This window comes from Oncorhynchus gorbuscha, linkage group LG19 (genome assembly GCF_021184085.1).
Source record: "Oncorhynchus gorbuscha isolate QuinsamMale2020 ecotype Even-year linkage group LG19, OgorEven_v1.0, whole genome shotgun sequence".
NCBI lineage: Eukaryota > Metazoa > Chordata > Actinopteri > Salmoniformes > Salmonidae > Oncorhynchus > Oncorhynchus gorbuscha.
The window spans coordinates 33,521,796-33,534,211 of NC_060191.1; the positions used below are offsets into that span (position 1 = coordinate 33,521,796).

A 12,416-nucleotide genomic window follows, 5' to 3' on the forward strand; every position below is an offset into this window, starting at 1 on the left:
TGTTGCCTTACAACCTGGAAATAAAATTGATTTTGGGGGGGTTGTATAATTTGATTTTAAAAACATGCCTACCACTTTGAAGATGCTAAAGATTTTTTATTGGTAAACAAACAACAAATAAGACAAAAAAACAGCACTTGAGTGTGCATAACTATTCCCCCAAAAGTCAATACTTTGTACAGCCACCTTTTGCAGCAATTACAGCTGCAAGTCTCTATAAACTTGGCACATCTAGCCATTGGAATTTTTGCCCATTCTTCAAGGCAAAACTGCTCCAGCTCCTTCAAGTTGGTTGGGTTCCGCTGGTGTACAGCAATATTTAAGTCATACCACAGATTCTCAATTGGATTGAGGTCTGGGCATTGACTAGGCCATCCCAAGACATTTAAATGTTTCCCCTTAAACCACTCGAGTGTTGCTTTAGCAGTATGCTTAGGGGCATTGTCTTGCTGGAAGGTGAACATCTATCCCAGTCTCAAATCTCTGGAAGACTGAAACAGGTTTCCCTCAATAATTTCCCTGTCTTTAGGGCCATACATCATTCCTTCAATTCTGACCAGTTTCCCAGTCCCTGCCGATGAAAAACATCCCCACAGCATGATGCTGCCACCACCATGCTTCACTGTGGGGATGGTGTTCTTGGGGTGATGTGAGGTGTTTGGTTTGCACCAGACATAGCATTTTCCTTTATGGCCAAAAAGCTACATTTTAGTCTCATCTGACCAGAGTACCTTCTTCCATGTTTGGGGAGTCTCCCACATGCCTTTTGGCGAACACCAAACATGTTTGCTTATTTTCTTTTGCAAGGCACTATACTAGATGGACTAAATGCCTCTTATGCTCGCTTCGAGGCAAGCAACACTGAAGCAGGCATGAGAGCACTAGCTGTTCCGGATGACAGTGTGATCACGCTCTCTTCACTGAGATTTTCAACCTCTCCCTGACCGAGTCTGTAATAGCTACAGTATGTTTCAAGCAAACCACCATAGACCCTGTCCCCAAGAGAGTGAAGGAAACCTGCATAAATGACTACCTCTCCGTAGCACTCACGTCAGTAGCCATGAAGTGCTTTGAAAGGCTGGTCATGGCTCACATCAACACCATCATCCTGGAAACCCTTGACCCACTCCAATTCGCATACTGCCCCAACAGATCCACAGATGACGCAACCTCAATCACACTCCACACTGCCCTTTCCCACATGGACAAAGGGAACACCTATGTGAGAATGCTGTTCATTGACTACACCCCAGCGTTCAACTGGATCCTGGACATCGAAGGGGCTGGGGTGGAGCGGGTCAAGTGTTTCAAGTTCCTTGGTGTCCACATAACCAACAAACTATCATGGTCCAAACACACCAAGAAAGTTGTGAAGAGGGCACGACAACACCTTTCCCCCTCAGGAGACTGAAAAGATTTGGCACGGGTCCCCAGATCCTCAAAAAGTTCTACAGCTGTACCATCGAAAGCATCCTGACCAGTTGCATCACCGTCTGGCATGGCAACTGCTCGGCATCCGACCGTAAGGCTCTACAAATGGTAGTGCATACAGCCCAGTACATCACTGGGGCCAAGCTTCCTGCCATCCAGGGCCTATATAATAGGCAATGTCAGAGGAAGGCCCCAAAAAAAGTCTCCAATCACCCAAGTCATAGACTGTTCTCAATGCTCCCATACGGCAAGCTGTACCGGAGCGCCAAGTCTAGGTCCAAAAGCCTCCTTAACAGTTTCTACCCCCAAGCCATAAGACTGCTGAACAATTAATCAAATGGCACATGTGACAAATAGAACTGTATTTGATATGGGATTTTTAGGTGAGAGCTGATGCCTGTGATCCCTGCCCTGTGATAAACAGTGCCCACTTAGACAAAGGCAGGGGCTCAAAATATTTGGCTTGTCCGTAAGCGCGAACCAATGCCAATGCCTTTTGGACATATTTGTTTGGTGCAGTCCGGACCTGCCTTGATTTCCACATCCACGGACATTGGTTTTTGGTTTGGTCCGGACAAAATTTGAACCAATCATAGACGTCTATGTTTGGTTCAGATTTGGTGTGGTCTGGACAAGAATTGGTCCAAACATATACTTCTATTAATTACGTATTTTCAACTTTGATTCAGAACCAAAAATGAGCCTGATTTAAAAATCAGGAAAATACATATTTTCAACATTCGGAAAATAAGTGTTTTCAACTTTCATTCAGAACCTAAAATTAACCTGATTTCAAAGTCTGGGAAAAAGTTATTTTTCAATATCTGGAAAAGAGTTGTTTTCAAGTCCTGGAAAATATTTTAAATGTACAGAAAATATGTCTTTTCACCTTTCATTCAGAACCTAAATTTAACCTAACTTCAATATCTGGAAAATACATATTTTCAACGTCATATTGCTTACTGGGACTATTGTAGTTTTGGGGACAGCTTTTTTTACTCTCGCCTAGGGCAGCAGAAAAGCAAGACCGGCCGTGAGGGTGTGTGTGTGTCTTCACAGTCACAGTGTTGTGTCGTGTGGTGTTTTATCTGTTTTTTAAATCCGATTTTACTCCTAGCTTGAGTTACCCGATGTGAACGAGAGTTCCATGTGGTTAAGGCTCTATGGAGTACTGTGCATTTCCCAGCCTCTGTTCTGGACTTGGGGACAGCAAAGAGACCCCTGGTTGAATGTCTTGTAGGGTATGTATGGGTGTCTGAGCTGGGTGTTAGCTGTTTGAACAGACAATTATCATTACGTTAGCATTTTTATTATTAGAATTTTCGATAATGAGCGTAAATAGAGACAAATATATTGATAAAAGTCGCCTTGTCCGAGAGACATTTACATGGTAATCAGAATGTCACACCAGGGTAAGCCTACACAAAACACAGCCCTTATTTTAAGTGTTTCTAAAAATCCCCTATGGGAAAAATGAATGGTGGAAAGATTATTAGAAGCATTTCCCTATGATTTATGCCTAATATGTCACCTCCATTGTGGGGCTCTATAGGCAAAACATGTGCATTGTTTGAAACAAAACACAGATAGGCCTATGCTACAGTTTGTTAACACCATCTGCTCTAACCCTCGCTCACTTTACATAATTCTAAACAACACTGTACATAACTCAAGAAGATCTAAATTCATACTCCCATATGGGAATAAAATCTGATATCAAATGCTTAGCATGCAGATGCTGTTTCACCGGTAAAACTTGAAGAATTTATCATTCCCGATTGACGGTGAGAAGGGACGGTTACCACAAAAATGTGTGCATAATGTAGAGGACAGACGTGCACGGGTGATACCTATAATTAGCTCTGGGGAAGAGGCTTCCAGGGGGGTGGGATGGGCGGTTACCATCGGCGGAACTGAAGCCTCTGCCTGTATATAACACCTGAATTATAATCAGAGAGATCTGATGAAACGACAACGGTACAGATAGAGCCTTACATGTGTTAGTGCCAACTGCACACTTATCATGGAGCACCCATCTATGTAGGCTGCAACATTAAGTATAATGTTCATGCCACAGGAGCGGGCATAGGTGAATGGTGCCTCAGTTGTTGTTAGGAATTTACCACACTAAAAAAAGACGTGCTAAAATAATGTGTCTTAATTTACACCGCCAAATTAAAATAATTTCCGACCGTAATTGATGATGCTCTTGAGCATGCAAACAGACGCGCGTGCCTGTATTTTCATCTCGAGGTCGCGCATGAAGAGGGCGTTGTTGGAGGAGGTGTTGGGGGGGCAACATTTGTGCAAGGCGGGGGACGAGGGCAGGGAGAGGTTCAGCGAACGGAAGGGGATGAACAGGAAGAGCAAGGGCTGCTCACACAGAGGGGGAAACTGCTGGCAGTGTTGGTTTTTCTAAGTGTATTTATTCACCCCGTCTCCTTTCCTATTGTGTTCATGATTTTCTATCTGTGTAAATGTCCCTTTCAGTTAGTTTATTGGCGCCACGGTCAGTGCTTCCTCTACAGTAAGCGTATTATCAAGCTAGCGACTCTTGACTGTCTCCAGCCTGCAACTTCCCGTCACCGAGAAGAACGAAGACGGAAAGAGCGAGCAGCTGAAAAGGAAACAGGGTCGGTCAATAAGAATACAGCGAAATCTACACGGATATCAGACTGATAGACAAGTCGATATTAGTTGTCTTCTTTTAGTCGACTAGGCGGATCTGCGTTCTTCTCATTGTGACTTGCTTGCCAACCGTCGTTTTCCTTGTTGAACACCCGGCTGCGGCTTGCTCCACTGTCGCCGAGGCTCGAGCCAACCACTGGTGGGGGGTTTAATGGGAGCCTTGTTTCGATAGAACTCCCTTCTCCCCCCAACCCCCCCGACGGACCCTCGCTCGAATCCAATTCGGGCGCTGTCTTCCCCGGGGGGTGCCCGGTTTTTGCTTAGTCTGACTGGGGAAGGAGGGCGGTCCCCCAGCCTTGACTGTCGCTCTGGCCGACCCTAGTGGACCCTAATATGGCAGGAAATCTGAAGAAAGGCGGAGGACTGATCGGGATGATGAAGGACGCGTTTCAGCCCCATCACCACCTCCATTCCAATCACCAACCAGGGGCCGTGGACAAAAAGACGGTGGAGAAATGCTGGAAACTAATGGACAAGGTGGGTGACTAGCAGTCATATAACTATCCATCTAGCTATCCGGCTGATGATCAGTGGCTCAGGAAGCTAGCATAGATGGCTAATTAGCCAGCTCGCTGACTAGACAGCTACAGTACTAGCTAGCTAGTTAGCTAGGGGTAGCTACACCGACCAGCTAGGCTACACCGACTGGTAGAGAAAGTGGTAAATGAGCTAGTTAATTATATGTAATGTATTGTATTCATCTGCAGAAGATGTAGCCAGTTGAAGTTAGTTAGAACTACCTATATGGCTAGCGCTAGTTAGTTTGATGCTGGTGGTGGCTGGATTGCGATCTATGTTAGCCAGCTACCTAGGCAGCTAGCTAGCCAATTAACATTAGCTAGCAACATTGACCAAGAAAATAAATATCGCTTGCATGGTGGTGGTGACTCAATCATCATACCAGATTAGGGTCTTGAAAACAGTAGCTAGCTAAGTAAGCAAAGTTAGGCTTGGGCTTTGACCATAGCCACAGAGCTACATTTTACCTTTCAGAACAGAAGATCCGTTCCGTTGACAAAGGTGTGCAATAAGGTTGTAAAATGTTATTCACCATTTGGGATTTAGCTAGCTGGCTGAATGTAATTTTAATGACCAGTGATTGTAAGATCAGATGTCAAACACAATAACTTTCAAACAATGTGGCAACAATCTAACTGCTCGACTCCCAACACTTACTCTAGCAGTGACTCATGAAGTCCAGAGTATTGTGCAGCATGGAAATTAATACATGTGATCATCATAAAGAATTAGCTCCATTTACTTCACAAGAGGCGCAATTCACAACATAATTTCTTGGAAATTGTAGCTGGCTGACCCCTAGTTTCCTGTGCGATTCACATGGAATTATCGCAGTGATTCAGAGGACAAGAAAGCCTTTTTGTGTTTGTTTCTCTATGAGTAGTGTACACATTTGTCACTCTTTTCTCTTATCTGTAAGAACCCAAGCCCCTGAGGATTGTTATAGTGGCACATGTTGGCCAGTTTGCATTGCTCTCCACCAGACAAGCACATCTGCATTGTCTCCGTTAAGTAAAGGTTAAAAATGATGTATGGGAGAAGAGGTCGCTTAACACAAACAGAAAAAGTGAAGTGACACTGCAATGTCAGTTCTCCTTTTCTGTTTCAGAAAGTGACCTTGGCTTCCCAATCAATGGCACACACAAAGTCTAGTCTGTCTGAGGCGAAGTTGAGGAAGTGTGTGTGTGTCCACAAGACCTTTAGAAATAGAAGACTTTGTCCACGATGGAGGGTTGTTGAAAGGAAAACCACTGTAGAACCTGCGATATGTGTTCTATGGTATGCTGACTTTAGCAGAATGCTTCGAGGCTTGGATACAACTTTACAAATTACACTTGTGGAGACTTTGTTTGCTCCTACTGCAACTGGTATCCTATCAAGTATTGTTCATAGCATTTGTCCTTCCCCTCTTTCATAACGGATTAATAATCATTACACTGACCCATCTGCATCAGGTTTAACCATTTTAATACAGCTTTTTCTTCATACGGTTTTGCCCCATGCACAAGTTAGCCTATCTGCCCATTCAGATATCATGAGGACAACTCGGACAACAGTCCATGTTTGTAATAGATCTGCCTAAGAACTTCAATGTTAAGCAGTTAAAGTGTATGTATAGAATTGGTGTAGAGAGTTATTACAGGCTTACTGCTTTTCCCGTGTTGATTGGGTCCCTAGTCAATGTTTTAGTGGTTTTATCGTAACAGGGACCTGCAGTCATGGGTTACGTCCCGAATTGCATCCTATTCCATATATATTGCACTACTTTTGACCAGGGCCCGTAGGGGGACGCACCCGTGATCTAGAGCACAGTGGTATGGGGGGGGGGGGGGGGGGTTCTGTCCCAGCCTCCGATCCTGAGGTTAGCGAGAGAGCGGAGGAAGGGAATGCGGAACAGCTCAGCGGCAATCTTTTGGTTTAGTCCAGGCCACCAAGACTGGATGTGTTTGCGTGTGTGTGTGCACGTTTAGCCAACTGATAACTCTAGGACTTCCCTTCCTTGGCTACAGGCTTATCTGCTCTCTGACAGGACTCGTGCACTTGGGTTGGAAGCACATCAGGGTTTATTGTGACCCCCTCTGACTGACCTCAGTCAGTTGGCTACACTGAACACATGTAGATGGCATGTAGTACTGTGCGCCTCCTGTAGTCTGTTCTGCTGTGATGACACCATGTGGTATTTCACCCAATAGATATGAGAGTTTTATGACAATGGGATTTTTGTTTTCTAATTCTTTGTATGTCTGTGTAATCTGAGAGGGAAATGTGTGTCTCTAATAGAGGTCGACCGATTGTGATTTTTCACCGCCGATACCGATTTATTGGAGGACCAAAAAATGCCGATACAGATTAATTGGCCAATTTATATATTTTTTTGTTTTCTCATGATTTGGTTGGGTTGAGTTGCTGTCCTGGGACTCTGGGGTCTGTTTGTGAACACAGCCCCAGGACCAACTTGCCTAGGGGACTCTTCTCCAGGTTAATCTCTCTCTAGGTGATGGCTTTGTTATGGAATCGCTTCTTTTTAGGTGGTTGTAGAATTTAACGGCTCTTTTCTGGATTTTGATTAGCGGGTATCGGCCTAATTCTACTCTGCATGCATTATTAGGAGTTTTAAATTGTACAAATCAAATCAAATTTTATTTGTCACATACACATGGTTAGCAGATGTTAATGCGAGTGTAGCGAAATGCTTGTGCTTCTAGTTCCGACAATGCAGCAATAACCAACAAGTAATCTAGCTAACAATTCCAAAACTACTACCTTATAGACACAAGTGTAAGGGGATAAATAATATGTACATAAAGATATATGAATGGGTGATGGTACAGAGCGGCATAGGCATATGAGATGAGTATGTAAACAAAGTGGCATAGTTAAAGTGGCTAGTGATACATGTATTACATAAAGATGCAGTAGATGATATAGAGTACAGTATATACGAATACATATGAGATGAATAATGTAGGGTATGTAAACATTATATTAGGTAGCATTGTTTAAAGTGGCTAGTGATATATTTTACATTTCCCATCAATTCCCATTATTAAAGTGGCTGGAGTTGAGTCAATTTCTTCAGCCTCAAGGGTTGAAGAGGCGCTGCTGCGCCTTCTTCACGATGTTGTCTGTGTGGGTGGACCAATTCAGTTTGTCTGTGATGTGTATGCCGAGGAACTTAAAACTTACTACCCTCTCCACTACTGTTCCATCGATGTGGATAGGGGTTGTTCCCTCTGCTGTTTCCTGAAGTCCACAATCATCTCCTTAGTTTTGTTGACGTTTGAGTGTGAGGTTATTTTCCTGACACCACACTCCGAGGGCCCTCACCTCCTCCCTGTAGGCCGTCTCGTCGTTGTTGGTAATCAAGCCTACCACTGTTGTGTCGTCCGCAAACTTGATGATTGAGTTGGAGGCGTGCATGGCCACGCAGTCGTGGGTGAACAGGGAGTACAGGAGAGGGCTCAGAACGCACCCTTGTGGGGCCCCAGTGTTGAGGATCAGTGGGGTGGAGATGTTGTTGCCTGCCCTCACCACCTGGGGGCGGCCAGTCAGGAAGTCCAGTACCCAGTTGCACAGGGCGGGATCTCACAACAATAGTTCTATAACTGAGTCAAGAATATTTAGACAGATCCTAATTGGTTTGTTGAATTTTATGTTCCTTTTGATGGCTTACTGAGATTTACTGTCAGGGCCCAGGCATCTGTCTCTCTCTCTGTTTCTGTCTGTCTCTCTGGTGTTTGTCTCTCTCTCCCCCTCTCAATTTCAATTTGAGGGGCTTTATTGGCATGGGAAACATTTGCCAAAGCAGGTCTCTGTTTCTGTCTCTTTCTGTCACTATCTTGCTCTGTATCTCTCACCCCCTCCTGCTCTCTCTCCTCTCTCCTATTCTCTCTGTGTGTTGTCTTTTGATCCCCATGCTATTCCACTGATAAGATCAGCCTGGAGCTCACTAAGCAGATGCAACCAGCCCTGCTCTGTGACTAGGCCACTCAAGACATGGTGGGTTCATTTGAAGGTTGGCCAATTCAGCATCAAATTGTGAATTTGGGTGGTGTTTATGATGACTGAGTTCAATAGACGGAATAGGTTCAAGTGCAGAATTGAGACGACAGTCACGTTTCTTTATTTTATTACATGACAGTTTGCTCCTGTATCTCTTTATAATGCACGAGGAGCGTGACTTGTCTGAGTGCAAGTTGAATATGAATGTAGCCAGTAAGTCTAAGGTAGACAACAGATAACACTCTGTTTTAGATGGGGCGTTTATACTGGACACAAAGAAGAAGCTGACAAAGTAGATGATTGGTTAATTTCTGGAAAATAGGCCCTCTTCCTTGTTTTACTTTGGTCAAGTTATTCATTCATCACAGAATGCTGTGGCATGCATGTTTATGTTGTATATTGATTATGTGTTTATGGTTGTGACTCCGCTCGGGCTGTGGAGGTCACAACATTTCGTCAGGTGGTGATTGTCAAGCAAATAACGGTCGGTCTCACGGTAATTGACCGTTAATTAAGGTAAACACATTTAGCATCTCCTGGCTTCCGAACACAGTCTACAAGTCATTTTAAAAAGTCTAACAAATCCATTTAATATAGCCTTCACTGTCACAATCAATCCATTTATTTTAAACCGGTCTAAAGAACCATGATATGAAGAAAATGGTCATGTCCTGATGTGGCTATGCCGAATGGCTGTGGGCTACACTAGTTCACTTAACAGACAAGATTTTTTTTTAATTCTGTGGCATTATTTTATAGTATGAAGAACACAATTGAACAAAGCCGAATAAAACAAACATTTTCTCAATCATTTGAGGGAGTGCGCACGTGCAGCTGTTCTTTGTTGAGCGGTTAACAAAGAAATAATTATTCCTATATGCTTAATTTAGAGTTATGTAACTTTAGTTGTTCTACAAACATTGGGCTATAAAAAGTTGCTTGAAAGGAATGCTTTGTTTTTTTTTGCGCAGGCTGTACACACTACATCACTCATTCACAATTTGACAAGCACTTGATAATGCCTCAAATTTCACGGCGGCATCCCCTTTGTGGCCGTAATGCACCCTAAAAAAATCCATGCCTTCTGCGGCCCAGAGTGCTGCGTCGTTCCCTTCTCCCTGAGTGTGCTGTGTTATCCAAAGCGTCTCTCACTCACACCTCTCCGTCACGCGATCGGGGTCTTTCTCACAGGCAATAAGTGAAGGCCGACACTTCGGGGACGCAATTGCGCGCGTCCTTATCTAATTCCGAGGTGCATATTGAAGATATTAGAAGTGTCCACATTTACTTTTCATCAGCCAACAAGATTAGTAGGCCTAACGAACAGCAAAAGCACTAGCCTATGCCAATCTACTATCCCCCATAGTGCCAAAGGCGACTTATTCTGTGCGAGGAATTAAATATTCCAAACCTAGTCCGGGACAGTTGTGGGATACGATGGATCGAAAATTAATACAACCACTTGCATCAAACTTTGTTATGCATGCGATGTTGTTAAACTATTTATCTATTTCATCACATTATAAGCGCAGCAATGCACACATGGTAGTAGGCTATAAGCGCAGCAATGCACACATGGTAGTAGGCTATAAGCGCAGCAATGCACACATGGTAGTAGGCTATAAGCGCAAATGTTCCGTTAGCGGGAAAACACCATTATCAAAAGTGACCGCAATTATGCATGCAATGATTTTATTATAATTTATAAAGGTAAATTTTTATGGCAAAAAGGTGAGCTTCCCCAAACTTGAAACTCACTCACTGCTTATATAAAGTGGGGAGAACAAGTATTTGATACACTACCGATTTTGCAGGTTTTCCTACTTACAAAGCATGTAAAGGTCTGAAAAAAAAAAAATCCAGAAAATCACATTGTATGATTTTTTAAAAAGTAATTAATTTGCATTTTATTGCATAACATAAGTATTTGATACATCAGAAAAGCAGAACTTAATATTTGGTACAGAAACCTTTGTTTGCAATTACAGAGATCATACGTATCCTGTAGTTCTTGACCAGGTTTGCACACACTGCAGCGGGGATTTTGGCCCACTCCTCCAAACAGATCCTTCAGGATTCGGGGCTGTCGCTGGGCAATACGGACTTTCAGCTCCCTCCAAAGATTTTCTATTGGGTTGAGGTCTGGAGACTGGCTAATATTGTCACCCATCAGACTATTCTTAATTTAATCGTGACTTTACAGAAACAAATTAATATATGTGACATTTTGTTTTGATTTAAAATGGACCATTATCATACACCTGCATCAAAACGGGCTGTGGAAAATAAATCCATATCAAATCAAACTTTTATTTGTCACATGCGCTGAATACAAGTGCAGACCTTACCGTGAAATGCTTACTGACAAGCCAACAGTGCAGTTCAAGAAGAGTTAAAATATTTACCAAATGAACTAATGTAAGTAATAAATAAATAACGCTCCGGTACTGCTTGCCGTGCGGTAGCAGAGAGAACAGTCTATGACTTGGGTGACTGGAGTCCCTGACAATTTAATGGGCTTTCCTCTGACACCGATTATTATATAGGTCCTGGATGGCAGGAAGTTTGACCCCGGTGGTGTACTGGGCCCTAACGCAGCAGGTGCCATACCAGGCGGTGATGCAAACGGTCAGGATGCTCTCGGTGGTACAGCTGCAGAACTCTTTGAGGATCTGGGGATACATGCCAAACCTTTTGTCTCCTGAGGGGGAAAAGGTGTTGTCGTTCCCTCTTCACGGCTCTTGGTGTGTTTGGACCATGATAGTTCGTTGGTGACGTGGAGACCAAGGAACATAACTCTTGACCTGCCCCATTACAGCCCCGTTGATGTTAATGGGGGCCTGTTTGGCCCGCCTCTTCCTGTAGTCCACAATCAGCTCCTTTGTCTTGCTCACATTGAGGAAGAGGTTGTCATTTATGCACTTAAATAGCGAATGCAGGATGCTTTCCACTGTGGTTTATTTTCATGCCAGCCAGGTAGGCTATACTCCTGTTGTAAATATAAGCAATGCTTATATTAGGAAAGTAGAGAAATAAATATAGTAGGTCTAGCCTATAGAAGTCTGATGGGATCCTCTTTTTATTAGCAGCCATCACTCTTTCTCCTGCAAGTGCATAGCCTATAGAAATATTGCCGATTCATAAGAAAACAGAGCCCTTCCCTTTGTGTATTGGAGAGGGACTGTGTGTGTGTGTGTGTGTGTGTGTGTGTGTGTGTGTGTGTCGTCTATTACCAGACCAACAGCAAGCTTTAATCCTGAGATGACTATTTCATTCTCTTCACTGTGTTGAAGGCCTTAAAATAGACTCACTTAGTGACTCTCAGGGTTTTCTATCTCAGCACTGCTCTCTCACACGCTCTCCCAGGCACTTTCACTCGCTCTGCCACTTCTCCTCCAAGTGGCTTTTCTCACTCTCTCACTTCCCTGTAGTCCCTAGTCCTTACTGGACTTGACGCTCTGGCGAGACTCAAGTGATGCGCAAGTGATTACTTGTCAGAGAGAGCTAGAGTATTTTACGTTTAGGTGAAAAGTGTTACGATCAATATAATCGACGTCATCACACTATCATACCGATGTATTTATCAAATGGTGTTCAGCGGTAGTTTTTGTTTTAGTGATATCGATGGTCCCCTTTTCACTGACCGTTGTGTATGTAGGCTAAACACTCAAGCGTGCACAGACGTTAGTTTGTTCAGTTAATGTTTGGGTACTTGTCAGGGTTGTGATCAATTCACTTCCTGAATTAAAAACATCTTCATAGAATACAATGTGCAA

General features: G+C 43.5%; 1 protein-coding gene across 1 annotated transcript in view; it reads left to right on the forward strand.

The window, feature by feature from the left end:
* The first annotated feature begins 3,759 nt into the window (after window positions 1-3,759).
* LOC124005958 (E3 ubiquitin-protein ligase CBL-like) overlaps window positions 3,760-12,416 on the forward strand; it is a 31,869-nt gene continuing 23,212 nt past the window's right edge. The window contains 1 exon segment of the mRNA XM_046315605.1: window positions 3,760-4,596. Within this exon segment, the coding sequence (XP_046171561.1) occupies window positions 4,453-4,596 (144 nt within the window). The 5' untranslated portion in view covers window positions 3,760-4,452.